Source organism: Echinops telfairi, unplaced genomic scaffold, assembly GCF_000313985.2.
Source record: "Echinops telfairi isolate 266 unplaced genomic scaffold, ASM31398v2 ScPeMD7_1957;HRSCAF=2489, whole genome shotgun sequence".
NCBI classification, from domain to species: Eukaryota; Metazoa; Chordata; class Mammalia; order Afrosoricida; family Tenrecidae; genus Echinops; species Echinops telfairi.
The window spans coordinates 4997145-5022597 of NW_022105855.1; the positions used below are offsets into that span (position 1 = coordinate 4997145).

Sequence of the window (25453 nt, forward strand, 5' to 3'; positions counted from 1 at the left end):
GAACATAGTGTCTGAGCAGAGGGATCCTGGACTGAGGGTACGTTAAAAAACGGGAGTCTTCTCCGCACTCTTCCACGGTGATTATGGTCAGCTGGAACATGCTGGGGTGCCCCCTGCTCTGCACGATGGGACAGCAGTCAGCTAGAGTATGTGACACCCTTGGGGTCTTGGCAGCCCCAGCGTGCCCTGCCCCTGAGTGTGGTGAGGCTTGCCATGGTCCTTGCTCCTAGGTGGTGACTGCTGGGTGTTCCCAGTGCCCATCCCTCTGGATGCCACCTCTTGAACTCTGCAACATCTGCCCCTGGGAACTCCTCTTATTTGGTGCTGTTCAACTGGCCACATCTCCATCAGGGCTGACTGCAGACAGAAGTGAAGCCCTCTGGCCATGCTCCCATGGCAGCTGCTCCCTCTCTCCACCTGTCCCAGCCACCTGGGCCACCCAGCAAGTGGCTTAGTTGGCTTAGAGACTTGCCAGAGATAGAACCTTGGTGCTTCCTGAGGAGTCTGGACAGAGCCACCCTGTGACTCTCGGAGGACCCTGGGAGATCTGCAGAGAGAGAGATTGGTGGGAGTTGTGGCCTGAACTCCTCAGGCTGAGAATGATCCCTGGCTTCTAGAATGCTGGTGTTGGCTGGGAGCCTGCTGGTGGAAGAGCCAGGTGCTGTACCAGGCAGCTAGGTCTCTCCCTGTCTCTGCTACTGCCTCTGCAGCATGGGCTTTGTAGTCCCGTTTGTGCGGGGCTGCGCACAACAGCCCACCAGAGCAGGCCAGCTGCTTTATTTAAGTGTGAGGTCACTTCGGAAAGCATCTTTGTTTAAGGAGAGGACCTGACCTGAAAGACGAATGAGTCTCAGGCAAAGTAATCAAGCTCTGTAAGCAATAATCTCAAAGATTCACAATGACCGGAAGCTAACGGAACAGGACAGGAGGATTGACAAAAGATTCAAAGTCATCTTCAGCTGCACCAATAGCAGCAGCAGCTTTGCTGAGCTGTGACTCCAGGTTGGTCCCCCTCTTCTCAAAGCTGCCTGATATCACCCCCCTGGGGGTTCCACTGTGCACTCTGTAGGCAACGTGGTGGTGGTAACTAGCCTGAGGCTTGTGTCTCATCAGCTGTAGCAGCGTCCTGCCAGCCCTTCCCCATTGATGGCTTTTGGAAGATGCTCTGTTAACACACATGTACACACTAATCCACCAGAAGGCTTCATACCAGCCACACATGCAGACACACACACACACAAGAGAATGACCACTATCTAGACACCACCCCACCCACCCCTGATACACACGCCTGTCAGAAAGACTGCCGCCACATACACACTAGGAGGACTATCACTAGCTACACAGAAGTTCCCACCAGAAAAACTGCCACCAGCGATATGCACATTCACAAGCATGTTTGAACCAAGAAGCCTGCCACTAGCCACACAAACACACAAGGACGCCAGGAGAGCTACAATTAACGACCCAAGCGTACACACACATGGACCCAGCAGGAAGACTGCTACCAGCCACATATGCAAGTACCTACCAGGAGGACTACCCCCCAAAACACAGAGTCACCGGGAGACTTGTCACCACACACAGGAGCCCACCAGGAGGGCTGCTACTGCACACACCAAGAGGACGGTGGCCCTCTTCCCAGTGGGTATGTGTGTTTGCGTGTGAGGATGGTGTTGTTTCCCGATGTGTGTGTGTTTCCTGGTGAGTACCCGCACACACCTATGTGTTGGAAGTTCTCCTGGTGGGTACGTGTGTGTGTGTGTGTGTGTGTGTGTGTGTGTGTGTGTGGTGACATTCTGGCAGGTATGTGTATGTTCATGTGTATGTGGGTGGCTTGTGGCAGTTCTCTTGGTGGGTATATGTTTGTATGTATGCATGTAGTAGCAGTCTTTCTGGTGTGTGTGTGTGTGTGTGTGTGCGTGTGTGTGTTGGCATTTCTCCTGGTATGTGTGCGTATTCATGTGAGGTTGACGATAGTACCTATCATAGATACACTTGTGGGTGTACGTGTATTATTTGTATATTGTGTGTGTGTGTCCAGGCATATGGGGATAGTCTTATACAGTTTGTGCATTTGTGTGTATGGGAGCCTGGTCATAGTTCTCCTGGAGTGTATGTGTGTGTGAGACTGGTGGCAATCCTCCTGCACACTGCACACACATGACTCTAGGTGTGTGTTTGTGATAGGAATCCACACGGTGTGTTTGTGAATGCATGTGAGTGTGTGGCTGGTGGCAGTCCTATTGATGGGTATGTATGTGCATGTGTGTGTGATCGCAGTCCACATGGTGTGTGTGTGGTGTGTGTTTGTGTGTGTGTGTGTGTGTGTGTGTGTGAGAGAGAGACAGACAGACAGACAGACAGTCAGAGAAAGATTGCTGGTCATCCTTTGGGTGCACTTGACCTAACTTAGTCATGTCTTAGTGGTTCTGTTTCTCTAGAAAATTATGACTAAGAAAGGAGAGAGCCCACGTATTCCCTCTCCAGTGACTTGCTTCCCTTTTGATACATGTTAAAAGGTCACTTACTTTCTGCTGACTTTAAAGCTTGGTAAATGGCTTTAGTATTTTCCATTTTATCATCGATCTAATCATTACTAAGGAAATTGGAAGAGCAAACAATCAAATACTTCTAGATGATAATTCAGTCCTAGAGACTCGATGGACTCTTAACTGCCACCTAGATGTACAGAGTAGCAAGGGAGGCGGTGTAGCAAAAAAAGAAAATACCACTGATTTTTTTTCAGCAAGAATAGACTTGACTTTGATATTGTCTCAAACTTTACTTTTATTAACTTTTACACTTGAGAACAGTAATTTTTTTCTCTGCCTCATTTTTTTAAAGTTGAAAATTAAATAATGCCTCCAATATAAGCACTTTTGAAAACAGATTAAATAAGAAACCACATACATTTCACAGCACCTAGCACATATTTGGTCAACAAATAATTACTGTTTTGTATTATAATTTCATGACAACTGCAAGAGACATTTGAATCCTAGTGTTGTTACAGAAATTCAGACTTATCAATAGATTTCCTTTATTAGGCAATGCATTCCTACACAGGTATTATTAATTCCTCTAGTCCCAAATTCTACCAGTTGAAATAGTAGAATCCAAGCACTGCTTCCTGAATAAAGACATGAATTTATGTGTAGTTATAATGCAGTGATGGTGAAATCAAGGTACCAAACAAGTTTACTAGTTTGCGTATACTACATCATGGAATGATAGTAAAATCACCTGTGAGACTAATAGAAACAGCATAGGACATAAATGTGTGGTTTAAAAATGTTTATTTTGTTAGGTCTGAAGCAACAATCTATCTATTCTGCTGCCTTATAATTTCCTTAGAATCGGAAGTCTCAGAAACAGGATCTAAAGGAGCAGATTGGAAACTACCACAGCGTTGCAGTTTTCATTTCCTGCTTCTGAGCATTAGGTTGGACGACTTAAACTGGTGTTGCTAACTCTCAGTAATTGTTGATCCCACATGACGCAACCCACAACTCTCAGTAATTGCTGGTCCCACATGACACAACCCATAGATCCTCTTTTGGCCAGAGACAGTCGGCTCAGAAGAGAAGAGTGAGCTCTCAAGTAGTCTGACTGCCCAGGGACTCATTAGGACGATGGAATATCATTCTAATACAGACAATTTGGATGAGGAGGGATATACTCGATTAGACTTCCATTCTCGAGGCATCTCCCAGAAACCTATAATCTCAGAGAAAGGTAATTGTATTTTACTGCTCTCATCACGATCAAGTGAAGCAAATCTGAGACTTGTGATGTGTACGGCTGTTAGTAACATGCTTGTCAAGGTCAAACTCTCCAAAGCCACTGCAGAGAATTTGAATGTGAACTAAGCGTTTTCTCATAGCAATTACAGATAATAGGATTCAGTGACAAATTATTAGTCACTGATTCATGAGTATTTAAATTATGTCTGATTAGAGGAAATATTCAGCATTTCTTTGTCCTATAGGAATAGGCACTTGAGCAGTGAAGAGTTGTAAAAAAAAATGTAGTGATAAACGTGATTGAAAGGATTTCAGATTATTTCTTGTTAGATAGAAAAGTGTAGATTGCAGAATGGCGGTCAAGGAAATGAGGAAATGTAAAGATAGAAGAAAAGTAGCAAATAAGAAAGCAAACAAAGAAAAGACAGAACCAGTAAAAGAAGGCATTTAACTTGTCATTTTGTTGTAAAAATTGATATTAGAAGTCAAAGGGCCTATATTCCTGATTTGTTATGATTTCTCCCGTGTGTGGTTGATTGAACAATATTTATTCATGTCATTTTTAAGCAAAAAGGAATTCTTGGTGTAGCAGAAAGAAAATATATGCCAGAGGAAAGTATTCCTTTACTAGGACATTAATTTTTAATAAAATATAGGGAGAGTAAAATATGTAGAGAAATGTTAGGAAGACCTCTCTTGTCGTGGAATGAGTCATTTTTCTTCCTCTGTGAATCACATGGTTGTGCTATCAGGTAAAACCTGGGATGCTAACCATGAAGCTGGTGGGTTTGAACCCACCAGCCAGGTCTTGAGAGAAAGATGAAGCTATTTGCTTCTGTAAAGATTTATAGGCTCTGAAACATTATAATGGATCACTCTGAGTCAGAAATCAACTTGATGACAGTGGACAGTGGATTTTTTTGGTTGCAGTTTGTTTTGTCTCTATGAATTTCCTACTTAACAATTTTATAAAGTGTTCTTATTGCTTATTCTCACCTAAAGGTAGAGATATGCTTTATTTTGTTTTTGATATTTATTTGTTTGTTTTCCATTCAACAACATACACATTTTGTCTCCTGACATTGGTTGCAATCACTGCACTGTAAAGAGCATGCTTCCCACTTTCTCGCTGGGTTCCCCATTGCCATACTTCCTTCTTCCCTGCCCCTTCCTGCCTTTGGAACTTTGTTTTAGGCAAATGTTGCTCTTTTGCTTGTATATGGTTGATTGTATTGAGAAGTACATTGCTCTCTAGTGGTACATATACTTTCTAGGCTTGTCTATTCTTTGGCTGAAAAGTTGATCCAAGGACAGATTCAGTTCCAGGCTTGAAAGGAATCTAAGAAGCAGAGTCAAGGGAGTTCCACCATTCAGTATCAGAGTAGTGAGTTCGGTCTTTATGATTCTGAACCGCGTTCTACATTTTCCCCCTCCCTGTCTGTGCACCACCTTCTACTGTGAACCGGGCAGTGGTAGCTAGGCATCAGCATCATTCTTTGGGCCTGAGGGGTGTATGTTCTAAATATGACAATATCAACATGAACTGGGTACCCTATTCTATCAGAAACCACATTATTTGCAGGTTTTGGCATCAGAACTCGCTCTCTTCTGCTTTCAGCTAGCTTATGTTTCACAACTATTTTGGTCGTGTCACTTGCGTAAGTCTTTTCTTGAGCAACCTGTTGAGGAACAGGGGAAAAACTGGGTGAGGCAAGAGGTGGAAGCCTAGGCGTGTGTTAACGTGAATCTGTGGGCACATGCTGGGTTGCATACAATATGCTAGTAATTCCTAAAGCAGGTGCATTTGCTTGTGTTTGCTGAAAGCAATCCCCTGTAACAATCCTTTGTGAATGCCTGTTTAAATGTTTCATAAATAACACTGAAAACCCAGAAGAAGTAATTGGCTCAAGCAAAAAATGGAAAGGGCTGCCTCCACATTTTTATTTTACCATCCTTAGTCACCAGGGCTCTTCCCTGTACATTACACTACCTTCTCTATGCTTTCAGGATTCCTGGCTAACAACTCTGTGGACTGGAAATTAAGATTACATACCCATCAAAGCACTGGGCTCAGATGACATGGCCAAGACCCAAAACCCCAAAGAACTCACTGTTTGAAGTTTACTGATGCCTAATGACCCTATAAGACAGAGTAGAATGAGCCCATGTGGTTTCCAAGATTAACTTTTTACAGAAGCAGACTGCCACAGCTTTCTCTCCCAGAACAGCTGATGCAGCTTTCTCTCCCAGAACAGCTGATGCGTACTAACTGCCCATTTTGGGGGGTTGGCAGCTGTGTGCTTAAAACTACTTCATAACCAATGCTCATTTCCAGGACCTGGAGAGGTATGCGAAAGTTAGAGAGATTAATTGGACTCATCCTAGATGATTAAGTTATCTGGAAAACAGTGGCATTTTTTTTAACCGTTTAGATTTAAGGAGCCCCTCAGTCCATCATTGATTTCTCCATTCAATTGCTTCTCTTTCTGGCTCCTCAGGAAAATGTGCTTCATCTTCTCGTTGGTGTTTCATTGCTGTAACCTTGGGGATATTATTCTTGATAACACTGGGGATAGCTGTGGTTCTGGGCATTCTGGGTGAGTATTGGCAGAGGAGATTAACAACAACTACTTTTAATGAGCATTTATTATGTGTCTGACACTTATTTAAGATTTTGGTTTGCATACTTTCATTTAACCCTTATATTGAACCTTATTGAGATAGTGCTATAAGTTCCCATTTATACCTTATATTTAGTCTAACCCATTCTGGATGAACTAGAAATTATCTGAGGCCGTTATTATGTACTACGTAAATATGAGTGTACTTATGCTAGGTGAATATATTTCACTACATTTTATATCCCCAAAATTCTGGTTTAGGTAAAAGATCATTATGCCTTTGGAGAGGCTCCTGAATTTGTCAAATGTCTATGGGGTGCATTCTATTATAGCCACTCAATGAGCTCACACGTATCAATAGCAGAAGGCCGAGAGAGGAGTTAGGACTATTTCAAGTGTATCGTGCTTCCCCATCAGCTTTCTTCCATTCCACTCCTATTGCCTTCATCTTTCTTTTCTACCTGCTTCATTTCTCTCCATTCTCACATCTTCTTTATGAAATTACTTATTTATATCTCACTTGCTCATGGGCAATTTCTTGTCTACCTATCATTCATCAATAATATATCCTTTCTGTTCCCACAAAACAAAAATATGGATTAAGGGTTTTTACTTTTCACCCATAGTGGAATGACTGTTTCTCTCTCTCTCTCTCTCCCTTTCACCACTATTGCTGTTGGCACATGTAGCTATCTGGAGCTCTAATTCAGGGAGAAACCCGTTGGAGAACACCAGCTTTCCAACCAGAAGGAACCCAAGCCAGAGCCAACCCACAAAATCATCCCTAGAAGAGAGTGTGACCTCTACCAAGTCTCTCAGGACCCGAGGCAAGGGCAGAGTTACAGCATTCATGGAATCTTTGATTCCAGCGGGTTCCTTCTTGGTGGTAAGGTCTGGGGCAGAGGGGTAAGTAGATGGCATTTACACCCAGTTATTGAACATTCTAGGAGTTCTCACCGTATAATCGCAGTACACTGCCACATAGACAATAAAATGGTATCATAAATACCCCTATGCACATAAATGAATACTTTAAAGTTATTTCCCCCTTAAAATAACAATTGATTTATCACCTGTTAAGCTTATAGTTCTATGGAAGATTTTCTATTTTCATGCATATGAACAAAATGTGCCCTTTTCGGTTTAGGGAAATATTTTAATGTGGTACAGTTAGAATAGAACTATCATTTTTAAAAAACTCTATTTAAAAAGGAGGGAACGAGGGAATGGAAATGGTGAAATATTTTCACAAAATAAGATATTAATTTAGAAACCTCCAAAGCAGAAAAACCTAGTAGTTATGCTCTTAGAAACAGGGACTTGTTTTTATAGTTAGTCATGCAATTTAATTGATTTACCTCACAAGACATAGGACTCCTTTTTAATTGCATTACAATTGACTGTGACTTAATATTTAACTTTAGTTTTCTATCCATAACCCATCCCTCCTCACTGTTCTATAGAGTAGCTAATAAAAGAGCAGGATTATTCTATAATGTTAATACTTGCTCTTAAGTTTTTCTCATTTTAAATGGTGTTTTTGAAATGAACCAAATACTTATAAAATAAGTCACATGGCTTTGCATTCCTCAATGACTCAGTCAGAGTGCATTCATATTAGAGAGACATGGATAAAGAGAGTCCTAGGATGAATTTGAAGAAGACAAGGCAAGAGAGGAGTCCTGGCTGTCTGAAACACCATTTACAATTACTCAACTCATATTTAATTTTTTGTTTTACATGATTAAAGTGGTTGGGTATAGTCTCTTCTGAAAAACTATATTCCTGTCATTTGAAGTAAAAATGAATATACAAAAGTCTATTCCGCGAGTAAGCATCCTCATGAAATATATTAATGGTCCTTGCACTGAGAGAATGAGGGAATATGATATGAGTCTCATGATATTTGCACTTCATTTACAGGGGTTACTTCCAGCTCTTGTCCCCCAAGGTGGATTTTATATGAGAAGAGTTGTTATCTGTTTAGACTGTCACTAGATTCCTGGGATATGAGCAAAGAAAAATGCTCTCTGGAGCACTCTAGTCTTCTGAAGATAGATGACCTAAGAGAATTGGTAAGTATAGGCTTCTATCACAATTATAGGTGGTTTACATGCAGCGGGAAAATGAGGCAAGACTAGAAGGTGGTGAAGAAATGGCACGGGAGTGGGGGCCCATCAGACCTCCTCCAGCCTCAGGAGGGAGAAAGAGATTCTGACTCCACATAGGCTCAGTGCTGATTCTGATGAAACAAAGGTCAGCTATCCCTCCACCCTCCATTCTTCTGTATTTTATCCGACAGCAATCCTTCCTCTATGGCATTCTCCTTCTCCACTGGGCTCAAGACTTTGTGGCAATGGCCACACCGAACTCAGAGACAATACTTGTGATGCTGGGGGCTTATTAGAACAATGATCAGGTTCCCGTAGGTCGGGATCAGAAAGTGTATCTTCTCAGTCTTTCCAGCAGGCATATCTCTCTTTGATCTTCAGCCTTGCAACCGCTTAGCCCCTTGTCCTTTGCCCTTCTCAGGCACCAGTCTCCTTCCTGAAGGCACTGACTGATCTTTACTTCTTCTGTGGGCTGCGAAGCCCAGCATTCTGTCTTGTGAGTGTCAGTCACAAGGCTTCCTTGCCCTGTCTCATGGTATCAGTGCTCCAGGTTTTAGGGCTTCTGCTGCAGGCATGTCCTCTGGGCTCTGCTGGTGTTTCTTCTTTGTTGTCAGCCAAGAGGATCCTTTGTTCTTGATTCTGAGATTTCTCACTTTAAAACCTCACTTTTAAACTGACCAATGCCTTCCATTAGAATGTCACACACCCTATTTGCATGTTCCATTTGGTGGGAGTTGAGAGGACTATGGTTAGACAAGCCAAGACAAGTAATTTCACTGCAGTGCAGGCAGCTACAGTCATATTTAGCATCTCTGTAATTAGCATCAAGTTCATAATCGGAGAGCAAGTCTAAAGGTATTGTTAGATGTTTAAACATGGCTCTGTGAGCAGCTTGATGAGTGTCAGAAGCATTATATAAAGATTAGCTAGCTCAAAAGTTAATCTTTTTGTCATTCTTTTAAGCAAAATCAAAGTTAATTAAGGATATTTTATGGAATTAATCATAACCAGAGACAAGTTTTGGATTTAACAATAATATCCAGAGATCAAATTTCAAGATAGTGTCTTCTGAGGGGTAAATTCAGGGCCAAGAGGTCATTATCTAAAGAGATAATCTTGGTAGATTCTCCCAACAGAAATAGAATGATCATGATAGCTTAATTATAAGGAGCCCTGGTGTCATAATAGTTACGAATTCAGCTGCAATCTTCAAGGACACGAGTTTGAAACTACCAGCAGCTTCTAAGGAAAAAGACTGGGCTTTCTACTTCTGAAAAGAGTTACAGTGTTGGAAACTTGCAGGAGTAGTTCTATCCTGTCCTATAGTGTCACTATGAGTTGGCATTGACTCAAAGGCAGTGTGTGTGTGTGTGTGTGTGTGTTTTCTTTAAGATTTATTTAGGTTGAAATTGTATGAAGATGGAAAACTTGATCAAGTGCAATGTAACCAAGAGGAATTAATGAAAGCCAAGTGAAGGTTGAACATGACAGTGTGACAAGAGGAAAGTAAAAGGAAATAGAGGAAAGAAGTAGGAGGCAAAGGACATTTATAGAGGTCTAAATACAGGCATACACATATGTAAATATATTTTTATATAATGATAGAGTAATAGCTCTATGTACATATATTTATATGTTAAGTATTTACATAGCAGATAGACATTGGGCTTTTACTGAAGTACTCCCTCAACACAAGAACGCTTTGTTCTAATAAACCAGCATTCTGTGATGCTCACCTTCCCGACACAATCTCTGAAAACAAAGTGGTTGCATGAGCAAATGTGGTGAAGAAAGCTGGTGGTGCTCGGCTATCAAAAGATATAACATGTGGGGTCTTAAAGGCTTGAAGATAAAAAATAAGCCATCTAGCTGAGAGGCAACAAAGCCCACATGGAAGAAGCATGCCAGTCTGTGTGATCATGAGGTGTCGGTGGAATTAGGTATCAGGCATCAATGAACAAAAAGTCATATCATTTTGAATGAGGGCAGAGTAGAAACCCCAAACCCATCTGTAGATAATTGGATATCCCCTCACAGAAAGGTCACAAGGAAGAGACAAGCCAGTCAGGGTGCATTATAGCACTTAAAAAACATACAACTTTCCTCTAGTTCTTTAATGCTTCCTCCCCACTGCTATCATGATCCCAATTCTACCTTACAAATCCGACTAGACCAAAGCATGTACACGGGTACAAATAAGAGCTCACAAAACAGAGAATCCAGGATAGATAAACCCATCAGGACCGATAATAAGAGTAGTGATACCAGGAGTGTAGGGTGAAGGTAGGAGAGAAAGGGGGAACTTGTCACAATGATCGACATATAACACACACACCCAACACGCAGGGAGATGAACAACAGAAAAGTGGGCAAAGGGAGACAGTGGTCAGTGTAAGATATGAAAAAAATGATAAATTATCAAGGGTTCATGAGGGAGGGTGGGTGGGGAAGGAAGGGGGCAAATGAGTAGCTGATACTAAGGGCTCAAGTAGAAAGAAAATGTCTTGAAAATCATAATGCAACATATGTACAAATGTGCTTGACACAATGGATCGATGGATTGTGATAAGAGCTGGAAGAGCCCTCAATAAAATGTTTTGTTTTGTTTTTAAAGAAAAGAAAACTACATTGGAGAAAAAGTTCAGCTATGTTTTGACAAAGACAATTTTCTATCTCAACAATGTACTTGCTCAATCGTTGAGGGCAGCAAGGACTACCCTACAAGAATGTCGTTGAGAGGCTTACTCCCATCAATCCTTGTCCCCTCAGATTCCTTTTTGTTCCCCAACCCCCAAGAACATTGTAAAAGAACACAATTCGAATCTCTCAAGGATGCCAAAACTCATTTTGATGTGGTGGAAACCAAAGAGTGAAGAATTCTTCAGGCAAGGGATAGAGAGCTGCAAACACCTTTTTCAGAAAAGTGTAGACCGTTCCCCATTTGGAGGTTATGTTGAGAAGACATAGCTTCACATTTTGATATTTTAAAAAATAAATGTTTCTTTAATTCTGTAGCATCCCCATTGGACTTACCCTTTTATTTTGAATAAGTTAAATGAAAAACATTCACTTACAATACTTTTAAACACATTCCACATTTCTATGAAACACATTTCTGTTTTTCAGACAACTGATAATGTTGTGACTTTAGATTTCAATTCATAAATTTGGTGGAGTAAGACAAAATTCTCTCCCTTATCATAATTTTTGAAAAACAATGCCGTACCAGCAAAGATGGTTAAAATACAATCTTGCCATTACTATGCTTATGTAATTTATAAAAATAAAGAAATCATGCAACATATCCCAACACATTAATATGTAACATTGATAACAGGCAACTCTGGTGATGCTATTGAGCAAATATTTGACTGCTAACTGTAAAGTCAGTGGTTCAAACTCATCAGCCACTCCACGGAAGAAAGATGAGGCAATCTTTCTCCCATGGATTTACAGCCTTGGAAACCCTATAGTGGATTACTATGAGTTGGAATTGACTTGGTGGCAATAGGTTATTGACAACAGATGCCACAGTATTTCAGAGAGAGGTTTTGGGAGCATAAAAAGTTGTACAGACAAAGTTAGACTTTACAGTGAATGATATGAATTAAGGGTAGATACAAAGGAGGAGAAAGAATTCCACACTATAAATCTAAGTCATTCTATAGCTTCCATATGTCTTTCAACTACTGTCAATGGCCTCTCTTACCAAAGAGTTGTAGTGCACATTAAATTGAATAAAAGTAATTAATATGACAAAGAAAGTACATTGGACCGAAAGTCAGTGTGGCATTTAAACCAGTTTGTAATTGCTACTAAGTTGTCCTATGTTTGTCAACAAATGAAATACCCTCACTGAGCCCTGGATTGTTTTCAAGGCACAGTCTCAAGAACAGAACTAAATTGTGTTGAGTTGTTACCTGTTGAGACCTGTTTCTTGGCAGACATAGTGGGAATCGATCTGTTCAGTTTGAAGGGAGGATGTGGAAATTTCACAGGGGGTCTTGGATTTTGTCAGGTAAGTTGAATGGAGGTAGTACAATCTTGACTTCCTCAACTTAGTCTACCTTGAAAAATTAAATAATCAATGCGTAAGAAGTGAAATATGCCTTTCAGATGCTCAATAACATCCAAGAATTGCACTTCTCTCGAGAGTGATACCAATTTACTGTGTGGTTTTCTACCAAAAAGACTCAATGAGTGTTTTTTTCTCTCAATGTGTAGATTGAGTCTCTCTTTCTTTTATCCTTTTTTCCCCTTTTTTCTTGATATAGGTCTCTGAGTTTTAATTTGTATTTTCCTACAGGACTTTATAACAAGTCAAACATCTTTGCAACCTTATCATTCATTTTGGATAGGACTTTCTCGTCCTCAGGCTGAGAGAGGTTGGCTCTGGGAAGATGGCTCAGCATTCTCTAACGTGTAAGTATCAAGGGACAATGCTTCATTTTTTTTTTCCTCAGGGGGGACAAAGTGTATGGAGCAGTTCAAGACTGATTTGTTGGTCATGTATGAGAAAGATGGGGTCAGGGAGAAACTGAAAAACAAACAACAACAAAAAATAAGCTCATTGTCACAGAGTAGCTATCAATACATAGAGACCCTATGCAAACTCTCATAGCTGCTGGTGGTTTCCAATGGCTGACCTTGAGGGTAAAAAGGAGAAACAGAGACAAAAGAGTTGGGGGCCTGTGGAGAGAAAAAAAGAAAAAGAAAGAAAGAAAAGTGGGTGGACTCAAAAGGATTGATTGGTGCCATTTGGTTCCATTAGCTTTCTTCCTCGCAGGGCTTTAGCTTATAGGGGAATTTGTCCAATAAAGGAGCAGTCCCTGCTGCTCCGTGTACCAGGGTTAAGAGCATGGGGTTTGAAGTCCGGTGTGAGGTTGGACCAATGCTGGACTACTCCACAATGGTGTGCTATTGAGCCAACTCCTTAACACATCTGATCCTCACTTTCCATGTATGTTGAGGACAATAAAAAGAGGAACTACTTCTTAAAATTGTGAGAAAAGGGAGATCACAGAACACATGGCCTGGCACATCATAATGGCTTGATGTGCTATTATTGTTCATTTCAAAAGCCAACACATTTCACTTTGTGCAAAATCCCTTTAATATCAGTTAATAGTTGCATCATTACAAAATTCTCTTTGTAGAGTGTGGAAGTCTTCCTCCCTGTAATGTTCATACACTTTCTGTTAAGTATCTGAATAGTGTGAAGCAACATTTCCTTTTTAAGTTCCAATTATTAATTGCATGTATGGCTTTGCATGTGTGTGCACACCCAGTGTTCCTGTTTTTTCCTCTAGATTTCAATGTTATGGCGCTTTTAAATTCAAGTAGTGTTCTCAAAGAAATTTATTCTTGGTCTACTTTCTAGAATCGCTTCCACTAATTTTAGCTCTCATTACTATTGTATGAAATCTTTGGATGAAATTTGTTAGTCTTTTTCTAGTTTCTAATATATCTTTGCTCATGAATTTCTCTCGTCCTTTTTATTGAGAATATGCACCTAAATTTATTGTTTTAATGTTTTCACTAGGTTAAAAATATTTTCTAGTTTCTATTGTAAATCACTCTTTGCCCCAATGGAATTTATAGAAATAGATTTCTTAACTAACAAACAGGGATGTTTCTAGGAATTCCTTTGTTTTAGGTTTCAGGTTTAATTTCATTTTGGTCAGAGAACATATTCTACATGATTGCAATTTTTTGGTTTTTAGCTATTTTTTCATGCAATGACAGAATGGCATTAAGATCTTTCATGTGTTTGTGTATTTTAAAGTTTCAAATTATAGCTTAGGACATGTATTTTATGAATGTTCTGAGTCATTTCCTTAGGCATGTAGCATTATTATCTCTTGCTGATGTATGGCCCACTTAATTTACTTTTTCCCTATTTATCTTGATTTAATATTTTAATTATTTTATCTTTTCTTCTATTAGTTTTTGTTGTTAACTTTTTTAGTTGGTATACTAGCGATTAAATGTGTTCTAAAATCAATGCAAACTAATACAGATTGGATTTTTATATTTTTATGCGCTGTTCGCAATTCACATCCCCTAATGTATGGGCGATTGTTATTGTGTATTTTAATTTGAATTCACAAAATTTTCATATGCTTATAGCCCTAAAATTGGGATATGTCTTGTAATTGATGTCGTCTGGATGGAAGCTAAGCTGTCTTAAAAAGAATTAAAATGATAGTTTTCTAAGAACTTCTTATAGGGCATCAAATTGACAACATCAAACCAAAAGATTAGCTAAAAACCTCAGAGGCCCTTGAGCCTGCATGAATGAAGGAGGGGAGCTTTGGAAAAGGAGGGCAGGAATGTGACAGAACCAGAGACTGTCATCAGTGTGACCACGTTTTACATGTAGCTTCTGTTGAATCGGTGTGTTTTGCAGTGTATATTTTCCACCACAAATTCAATAAAATGAAGGGGGGAAAAGTATGAGTGTTTGCTTCTCCGATCAACTAGGGGCATAACAAACCCCAAAACACCTTAAATTACATATTCTTTTTGAAGCCCCCCCCCCCACACACATACACACACATACACCTCCACTACATCGATGTTATTTATTAGAGAAAACTGAATATATTAGTGGTTCAAATTCTCAGGGAATGTATTTTTTCTCTCCCACCCGCCACCTTGTGGTAAGATGTCAACATACATATTTTCTTTATGATGTTCTGTTTCATTTCTCATTTACTTCTGGACCAAAAAGTCCTTTGGGGTCCAACTTTTGAAAGGTGTACTATTATTTTGTAGTCTACATTAGGTGAAACTCTGGCAACATAGTAGGCTACGCCTTGGGCTGCTAACAAGGCCAGCAGTTCAAAACAACCTGCTACTCTTCAGGAGAAAGATGAGGCTTTCTACAACCCTCAAGAGTCTCTGAGGTCAGAGGAATGAGGGCATCTATTGTATAAATGACTAGACTAAGGCATGAAACAAGTTTTGATACAGGCCACAGGGAGAGCTCTGGTAAGGTCTCCACAAATACTTCTTGACCACCAATTTCATTTGGATATGGAGAGCCAGACTAAACCTACTGCCATCCAAAAAACCAAAGAGTTAAAACATATCAAAGTGATAATTTTGGATCACTCTTGTGAGCCTATACAGAGTCCTCTAGTCATATGTTTAAAAATGACAAAATCAAATCAAACTCAAGACAAGTAAGTGGTACAAATCGGATCCATTCATGTCTATACCCATATCCACATTCACAGTTAATAAATTCACTGTGTTTGGGCTAAACGAAATCCAAATCCACCGTTATTAAGTCGTTTCTGACAGAGCAACCCCATGCAGCACTCCAAAGCCCTGGTAGCATAGTGAGTTAAGCATTGGGTTGCTAACCACAAGGTCAGTAGTTTGAAACCACAGGCACTCTAGAGGAGAAAAATAAAGTTTTCTGTTCTCCCAAAGAGTCATTGTCTCATAAATCCACAGGGTAATTCTACTCTATCATATCGGGTCGCTGGTGGTGAGTTATAGTATACAACGTTGTTTGTCTTTCCTTTACGTGGCCCTGACACCTATGAATTTTTCTTTAACCCCAGATCCCTTTCAAAATTTACCTCTTGCTGCTTGGTCTACTCACTAAGTCAACCCAATAATAATTCCATAAATCTGTGCCTTGATTTTATAAACATCCAGTTAAGTAGATATGTAACGGCTTCTCTTTTGTGTCAGAAGTTTTACTTACTTTATCCTACTAGCAACCATCCTTGAAACACAATTATTTTCTGCCTTAATGTGGAGACTATTCTCTTTCTGCTTATGAACCAATGCAATCTAAACTCAAGAGTTGTTTACCAACAACACAGCCACCGCAGATAGTTTCTCATTAATCTTAATTTATTTTGGCATCAGATCAAGAGTATTCCCATGCATTTTCTAATTGCCTTTTGTGTTTTATTTTAACAGGTTCCAAGTACCCAATACAGTTACGAACAAGAATGTGTTCCCCATTTGTGCGTGGGTTCATCAGGCACTCATTTATGATCAACTCTGTAATGTCTCCTCATACAGTATCTGCGAGAAAGAACTGGAAAACTAATGGAGGAGAGAATGGAGAAGCAGTGAGAAACTGTGGGAGAGATTTCAAAATAAAACAAAATACAACAGAAAACTGAAGTCAAAATAAATGCTGAAATTTTGAGTGGTGTCATCACGCGCCGCTCCAACCACTTTGTTTTCTTAGCTGAGAAACAGGACGGAGAAGCTGTGATTTCTGTAGTGTCCAACCAGGTTTTTTCCCCCCCTCTTGGATTCATTTTTAAAACTGTGGAAAATAAACAAAAATCCAAACTACACTTCACTGCCATCAAGTCAATTCTGACTCACAGCGGTCTTATAGAGCAGAGTAGAACTACCTCTGGGAGTTTCTAAGGATATACATTTTTATAGGAGTACGACGCCTCATCTGTCTCCCACTGATCAGATGGTGGATTTGAACCCACTGCCTTGTGGTTAGCAGCCCTATATGTTCCCCAATATGGTCCCAGGATTAAACGTTTTCCTTTTCTACCATCTCTACCTGTACAGTCCAGTGACATTAGGCATGTTCATCAAATCATTCAACCATCATCATTAACTGTTTCCAAAATTTCTCATCATCCTTGAACGGAAGCTCGGTATATCCTAAGCCTTGATTCCTTAGGACTTTAAATGCAAACTCTTTGCTGCCCTAGAAAATATGCTAGGACAAAATTATGGCTCAGTCATTAATTATGCAATGGCTTTTAATGCTGTAATACTAAAAAAGGAGGAAAAAGAAAGAGTGATTCATTTTTTTCATATATTTTTAACAGTTTATTGGCACTTCATCCACCTATCATACAATTAAGTAGTTCAATCATAATCAAGAAGAGTTGTACAATCATTACTATAATCAATTTTAGAACATTTTCTTCTTTGGACTCATTGTTATTTATGTAATTTTTTTTTATTTGTGGCAAAGATATACCCCACAAAACAATCTCCAATTTTAAAACTTCTACATGATAATTCAATGCCATTGATGGTACTCTTCATGTTGTACAATCATCGTTGATATCCTTCTCCAAATTGTTCCACAATTAAAATGAACTCAAGGCCCACTATGCAAAAACTCGCCCTCCTACCTATGGTAACCATAGGTCAAGTTTGTTTTCTTTCTTTCTTTTTTCCCCAGTAGTTTTCTTGATATAATGTTCACATATCATACACTTCTCTAGTTAAATCACTTTTACAAGAGTTGTATATGCATCATCATAATCAGTTTGAATGCTCCCTTCTTCCTCCTGCTTTCATTGTTTGCCCTCAGTTCTCCTCCCCCTCTCCACCAACCATGCCCCTCTTTCTGATAAACCATTGCATTACTTATTGTCTCTATGCATGTACTCTTTCTGTGCTTCATAAACTGGGAAACGTAACAGAAACAATAAAAACAAACAAAAAAGGAAAAAGAAAGAGGTAAATAATTATATAAAGATAAAAATAAAGAGTAAAAGAAAAGACCACTAATAATATTTTTAAAGCCAGAGAAGAAATACCTGTCATGGAACAAGTGAGAAATCTTTCAGCCTAGAACAAATTCCGGTTAGGTGAAGAGGGAGGTCAACTAACCAAGTATTATATTATACCATGGTTCAATCCACTATGACCAAGTTTACAGTCATCTCTGTCTGATAGCATAGCTGTTTGAGTCCCTCGCCTGTGGCTAGAGGGGATCAGCCAGAGGCTGAGTCTGACTAGAGAGTGTGCAGATGGATTTTGGGCTCCCACTGTCCTCCACAGCCTTCTACAAATTGGGTGCTCACAATTTAAGTTCTGATACTTTCCCCTTCATCATATTGGGATTTCGTTATCATCGTTTTTGTATCCTATAGGCTGGTGTGGTTTTTCGATATTGACTTACTTGATCCCTCACTTTGATGGCTGTTTGAATACAAGTCTTTAAGACTTCAGACACAATTCCAGTGGGTAGCCAGGCACCATCTTCTTCACCACACTTTGCTGAAACACCCTTATTTTCAGGGATCTCTTAATAAAGGTGCATATCCATCAGGGCCTTGTTATAAGAACTAACTGTTCTGGGATTGGGGCTAGAATGATGTGAAAACCCAGAATCCATATCTTTGTCTACAGGTTATGGATGCCTGATTTACTTTCGTGGTCGTATGACAAAAACAAATAAATAACAACAACAAATGAAAGCAAATAAACAAAAGAAGCAAAAAGGGAAAACTATCAGTTGCCTGGGGTATATGGCAATTGAATTGAAAATATCAGTAATTTATCCAATGGCATTGAATTTAAGGTACTTTGTGAGTATAGTCCAACTGCAAGCTGCAATCCATGAGTTCTTGCTTTGTTCAGATTGATTTCTTAATTGATTGAACTCTGTTTACATTGATAATGGGGGTTGGGGCTGGGGGAAATTTTCCTATATCATTTCTTACAAGTGAAGATCCTAGCCTATCAGATGAAAACCTGTCATATTAATGCAAGGGAAGCATTGTGGTACTAAATATATGGTGGCTCTGGGTCTCCTTTGATTGGACTCTAACTAAGGCATGGGTCCCACCCAAGGCCCAACGACCGACATTTCTACAGTCTTGGGGTGGCCATCCTTTGCGTCCTCACCCATCAGAGTATTTTAATCCTAAATCCAAGAGTTCAGGTAGTTTTGACATAAGACCCAGTTTGTTCAGTTGGGCTTCCAAGTTGTGGCCATCTGGTGTAGCCTTGGGGGCTGTCATATTCCTTGTATAGCCAGTGTCTATGGGCATCATAGTGCTTAGTCCCTGGTGCAGCTCACACCATGGAGAGTTGGGTGGAAATGTATTGGAAGTGCTGCCTACCTAGGATGATAGAACCAGGTTTATTCTTACCTTAGGTTCCCTACAGTTATTGTTTAGCATCCCTTCCATATGTAAAGTTGCTCCTCCCCATTTACCATACCCACCAACAGAAATATCAGTGCCTCCACTGGAATGTAGATGCTCCCCTCCCCTGGTCTTAATTTGATTTTCGAGTAAGGTTTTCTCATTTCTGTAGAGGGCCTACTGTTTTGTCAGACTCTTGTCTCAGAAAGCATTGACTCTTTTAAAGTTCTTTTGGAATTTAACTGTGAACTCTTGTTGGCAACTGTAGCTTATCTTTTTGGTTGACTATTTGAACTCATTTGGAGATAGATTAGATTTTTATTTGAATACTGAGTACTTGTTTTTTGTAAGCTGTATAAAGTACACAAATCACTCAAGTAGGAAATACTGTCTTCTTGGAATTGACATTGTGTCATGTACACAATGTAGCCTGTATTGATCAGTTTTATGTACTACGTGTAGAACCTTAAGTATGGAATCAGGACAACTGTGTTAGACTGGGGTGACTAGAGAAAGGAATCCAGAGACACATGTATGTAAGACAGGGCTTTATATAAAAGAGCAATTGTGTATTGAGAAAACATCCCAGCCCAGTCCAGATCAAGTTCATAAGTCTGATATTACTCATATGTCTGATACTAGTCCATAAATTCCTCTTTGGATTCACACAGCACGTGCAATGATGCCCAATGCAGGAAGATCACAGGCTGGTGGGTGAAAAGTCTTGTGGATCCAGTCATGGTAGAAGCATTTCCAGAGCGCTGGCTGCCATCAGTGTGGTTCCATGTAGCTTGTCAATAGGAATATATAGCAGAATGAGTGTGTGTCCTGTCTCCCGGGTGTAAGAGAGGAAACTCCCAGAATCCACAGGAGAAGGCATCATCATCTGATTGACAGGCTAAACTCTACCCCTTCACTCTTAATGTCCTCAAGTTGACATGAAATTATGTAACTACCACAGCAATTGAGCTTGAATTTCTATTATATCACTGATTTTGTATTTACTGGGGAAAAACCATACATCCTTTGTGTTTCAAGGGAATCATAATGTCTGGCTCTATCAGAGTCATTTCTTGTCCTCAAAGACACAGCTCTATGTTAGACACTGCTTCAGTGTTGCGCTACAACTTCAAGTAGCATCTCATACATAGGTGGAATGCAGACTATTTCTGACTAGCTAAATGAAGAAATGGGGAAAAATAAACTTGGTTATAACCAGAGTGATGTTGTTGTGTTCTATAAGATCATGACTATCATTAGTAAACTGCAAGGCTGGCCTCTTTTTCTCAAGTCAACATCTCAGAAAGTATGTCTGCACATTTCTGATTAATAGGTTCCTGTACAAAGTGACCCGCAGGGGATTGATATGGATTGGCATCGACTCAATGGCAGTGAGTTTGGGTTTGGGGTTGCTATCATGTGAAAGGAGCCCTGATGGTACTGTAAGCTAGGCAGTAGGCTGCTAACCCAAAGATCAGCATTTCAAACCCACCAGCTGCTCCAAGGGTGACCAATGAGGCTTTCTGCTCCTGTAAAGACGTACAGTCTGAGAAACCAGGGAGTATTTCTCGTCTGCCCTATAGAGAGTTGCCACGAGTTAGCATGAACTAGATGGCAGTGGATATAATGTGAAGGAGTCCTGGTAGCATTGGGCTGTGTGCTCATCTGCTAATTGAAAGGATGAAAGTGGGAAAGAGCTCACTGCCATGCCCACACACATCTCAGAGACAGTATTCATGAAAACACTTGCTACTTCCCCTCAGCCAGACCAATTTGGCATTCAGAGTATGAGCTCACTGGAAAGGGGCTGGGTCTCAGCGGGCAGGAACTTGAGCCAGAGATTCCCCTGCTACTTTCAGGAGAGGCAAACTTTGGGAATGTCTTTCAGTGCCGGGGCTCCTAGACGCTCTCACAATACCCACACGGCCACAACTCTGTCTTAGCCCTGCCAGCTTCCAGATGCATGCCAAGTACAGCAGCACAAGGGACATGCTAGATGATGATGGGGGCACCACCCTAAGCCTACATTCTCACGCGTCTACGGTAACCCGACGCCTGGAAGGACCTCAGCAAGCAGGTACGCTGACTCCCTGAGTCCAGAGAGAGAGAGAACAGGGCTCTTGAGAATAGCAAGAGCTGAGGATATGTCTCAGTGAATTGTGGAATTTGGAGAGAAGGAAATGCTTTTATTGTTTATAGTAATTGTGTGCTGCACACACTTGATAATCTGTGTGCCACATCTATATACATCTGAACACTGAAGCTGAGTGTACACAGACGTATCTTCTACTGAGCTACCAGGACTGGCAGAGTAAGGGCATAATTGCAGTAGAGGATGTGTTGCTTTCTCTATCATGCACGTTTGGCATATAACCATGAGACTGTGTATAAAATTAAAGCAAACTCTTCCCCTTCCCACCTCCCAGTGAAGAACAAATCTCGTGTTTCTTTTTACCTTCCGGTATCTGATTAGTAAATAGAACTTTATTAAAAATTACCTTTTGTGTACTTTTGAACTTAATGGTGTCAGAGTGAGATTGTCAGACACATGGTTCTTTGTTATAATAATCTTACACTTTGGAGTTACTAATCCTTGAGATATTCATATCCAACTCAGGTGGTCAGTTTTGTCATCTGTGATGTGAGATTGAAACAAATGCTTTCTATTGTCCCTTCAGCTCTGAAGTTCTGTGATTTGCTCATAAAAAAGCGGCCTCAGATGAAATGTACCTTATCTCTATACCCTTTAGCTCTATGAAGTCCTCCAGAATATTAGTGGCATAATGGAATCAAATTATGACAATATTTTATTGGAGGGACATTCAGTCTTTAATGATTTATGTCTTAGTAATGAAGTGTGTTTCTTTTCCTTTCTCCCACCTGCCCCCCGCCCCCCCATTGATGGAGAAGAGAAAATTGGCACTCACAGTGAAAGGTCTTATTTCCTGGGTAGCTCAGCCAATCTAAGATGGAAATTTCACTTGAACTATAGTGAAAGAATTTTACACTATCATATAAGCAGGTCTAGTTTCTAGTAACAAGTATACTAATTACTAAGTGTAAACTTGGACAAGTTATTTATATATCCTTGGATTTTAGGTTCCTTATTTATAAAATATATATGATGGTAAAAGCTTATTATGTTCCGCATAGTTTTCTTCATCTTAATTTGAACTATTGTAAGTGAAAAAGGAGCATGGGTGGTGTCGTGGTTAGGCATTGTGCTGCTAAACTCCAGGTCAAAAGTTTGAAACCATCAGCCACATGCCTGGAGAAAGATGAGGCTTTCTACTCCTGTAAAGAATTCCAGTCTCAGAAACCACAAGGGTCAATTTTGCTCTGTCCTATGGGTACACTATGAATTGAAAATGACTCTTTGGCCGTGAGTTTGGTTTTTATTGTAAAGCAGAACTAACAAAACCTCTAGTACCTGTTGTTTATGAAGGCAATGGTGGTCCAGTGATAGAATTCCCACCTCCCATGTTGGAGAGCAGGGTCCAATCCCTGGCCATTATACCTCATGCTCAACCCTCATGTACCTGTCAGTGGAGGCTTGGGTGCTCTTACGGTACTATAGAGGTTTCAGATGACTTCCAGACTAAGACAGACTAGGAAGAAGGGCTGCTGATCTACTTCTAAAAACCAGAATGGATCGCAGTGGTCAGATCTACAACAGATTATTGGAATGACTCAGGAATCGTTAGCAGTGCGTTCTGTTGTTTAGAGTCAACATGAGTCATGTCCTACTCAAGGACAACTAAAAACAACAACAAATGTTTAATTTGGAAAAGTATGTGAAGTGCTGGATGCATCAGAGACACTCCAAAAATATGAGTCTTCTTTCACTCTATTCCATTACAGGGATTCCTAGTGGTTCAGAGGTTAAGTGCTCAGCTGCTATCTGAGGATTCAGCTGTTCAAATCCACTAGCTGCACTGTGAGAAAAAAGATGGAGCAGTCTGCTCCCATGACAACCAATCAGAGCCTTGGAAACCCAGGAAGGTGTGCTACCTAGTATGATAGGTTCACAAGGAGGAATTTACCCTGTGGCAATTGTTTTTTCTGGTTGTTTTTTCTATTCCTTGGCAATTCCTAAAGCATTCATTTCTGTTGATAGAAGCTTGGTTCCTAAACTCCCAGTAAGCTGTTCGAGGTTCTAGGGAATTTCCAGTGTTCTTATGTGAAGCGGAATGACAAAGGCAGGGATGTCAGCTTCTGTCTTCACAGGATATGTGTAATAGGATACGCTGTGCTTTCTTCCAACAACTCGTACAAGGGGTCAACTCCGTAGGGTGTGGCTTGGAAAAGCTTGTGTATAGCTTCATTTTTCATCTTTGACTGGAGGCAGGAACTCTCACAGAGGTTAGTGATCAGCATAACCAGGGAACAGGGTGTACAAATAAATTATGCTAAGGTGGAGGGTGGAGAAGGAGTCAGAACATGATAGAACACTAACTCCAGCATTTGGCTGTCTCTTTGTAAGAAATGGGAATTGAAGCAGTAGGGGTGCAGTTTACAAAAGGGCACACATCTGGAAACAGTTATCTTCTACTACATGTATGATACCTTGTTTCCATTTAAAATGCCATTTTAAAACTCACACCCATGGCTATTAAGATAATTTTGATTCAGGACTTAACAGAACTGCCCCAGTTGTGACAGAAACAGACTGCCTAAATTTATACCTAAAGAGTGGCTGGTGACTTTGAAACACCAACCTGCACCAACTGGCTAGCAGCCCATGTGCCACTAAGCCTCTTGAGTGTTATTATAGGGAACTATTTCTTTCTTTTTCCAGAACAGTTTTATTGGTGCTTCATCCACATCATACAATTCAGCAGATCAACCATCGCCAAGAAGAGTTGTACAATCTTTACCACAATCAAGTGTAGAACATTTTCTTTCTCCCTGTACTCATTGTTATTCATGTAATTTTTTTTGAAAATTTTGGCACAACAATTTCACAACAGAACATTCACCAATTCAACAACCTCTACATGTATAATTCAGTACCATTGCTTATCTTTGTGTTGTACTGCCATTATTGTGATTCCTCTCCAAATTGTTCCACTACCATTAAAATGAACTTGATGTCCCTGAGTGAAAATTCTCTCTCCTTCACCCATGGTGCCTATGGTCCCTTTTCTTTCTTTCATTTTTTATAAGTAGTTTTCTTAATATAATATTCAAATGTCATAAACTTCCATAGTTAATCACTTCTAAAAAAATTGTACATATATCATCTCAATCAGCTCTAGTGCTCCCTCCCCACTCTCACAGCCACTGATAGCTCGCCAATTCCCCTTCCCCTTCCCTCCCCCTTCCTGGTAAACCATTGCATCAGTTATTGTCTCTATGCATCCTGTCCTTCTGTGCTTCCTAATCTGGGACACATAACCAAAACAATAAAATAACAGGACAAAACAGAAATAAGACAGCACCAATAATAATAAAAAGATAAAAATAAAGAAAAATTCACCAGCGATATTAAGAAAGCTAGAGAACAAATTTATTTCTTGGAAGAATCAAGAAAATCTGAGCATAGAGCAAATTCAGGCTGGGTCAAGAGAGAGGTCAACTGACCATATATCATATTGACCATAATCAAGTTTACCATTATCTCTGTCTGATCTCTGGTAGTAAAGCTATCTTTGCCTGTGGCCAGAGGGGATATGCCAGAGGCTCAATCTGACTACATAGTCTTTAGATGGATTTTGGCTCTGTAGCCTGCTACATTTTGGCTGTTCACAATGTAAGCTCTGATACTTTTGCTTTCACCATATTTGAATTTTGTTATTGTCATCTTTGAATGACACAAGCTGATGTGTTTTCCGTGAGAACTTAGTTGACACCTCACTTTCATAACTGCTTGTTTGAATACAAGCCTCTAAGCCCCCAGACACTATTCCAATTGATAGCTGGGCACCATCTGCTTTCTTCCCTACACTTTCTGTAGCACCCTTATCTTCAGTGATCTCTTCATGAAGGTGAGTATGGAGTAGGGCCATGTTATCAGAACTAATTGTTCTTAGATTGGGGCTAGAATTATGTGGGAACCCAGAATCTATCTGCTTGTCCCCAATTGTAAA

The 25453-nt window shown here is 40.1% G+C and overlaps 2 protein-coding genes across 4 annotated transcripts in view; both read left to right on the forward strand.

The window, feature by feature from the left end:
* The first annotated feature begins 3614 nt into the window (after positions 1-3614).
* CLEC7A (C-type lectin domain containing 7A) lies at positions 3615-16652 on the forward strand. Of its 3 annotated transcripts, XM_030886453.2 has the most exons (6): positions 3615-3738; positions 6245-6343; positions 7057-7194; positions 8291-8442; positions 12785-12900; positions 16420-16652. In XM_030886453.2, exons 1-6 carry the CDS (start codon positions 3636-3638, stop codon positions 16550-16552), a joined length of 741 nt encoding a protein of 246 aa, XP_030742313.2. In that variant the 5' UTR covers positions 3615-3635; the 3' UTR covers positions 16553-16652. The 3 variants fall into 3 exon arrangements, with proteins under 3 accessions (XP_030742313.2, XP_045149201.1, XP_045149202.1); XM_045293266.1 differs by lacking the exon at positions 7057-7194 and having other exon boundaries at positions 3623-3738; XM_045293267.1 differs by lacking the exons at positions 6245-6343; positions 7057-7194 and having other exon boundaries at positions 3623-3738.
* A 4606-nt stretch (positions 16653-21258) lies between these two features.
* The window catches only part of CLEC1A (C-type lectin domain family 1 member A), a 31697-nt gene continuing 27502 nt past the window's right edge, over positions 21259-25453 (forward strand). Inside the window, exon 1 of the mRNA XM_013008585.2 lies at positions 21259-21441. Coding sequence (XP_012864039.2) covers positions 21324-21441 — 118 coding nt within the window. The 5' untranslated portion in view covers positions 21259-21323. The remainder of the gene's footprint in view (positions 21442-25453) is intronic.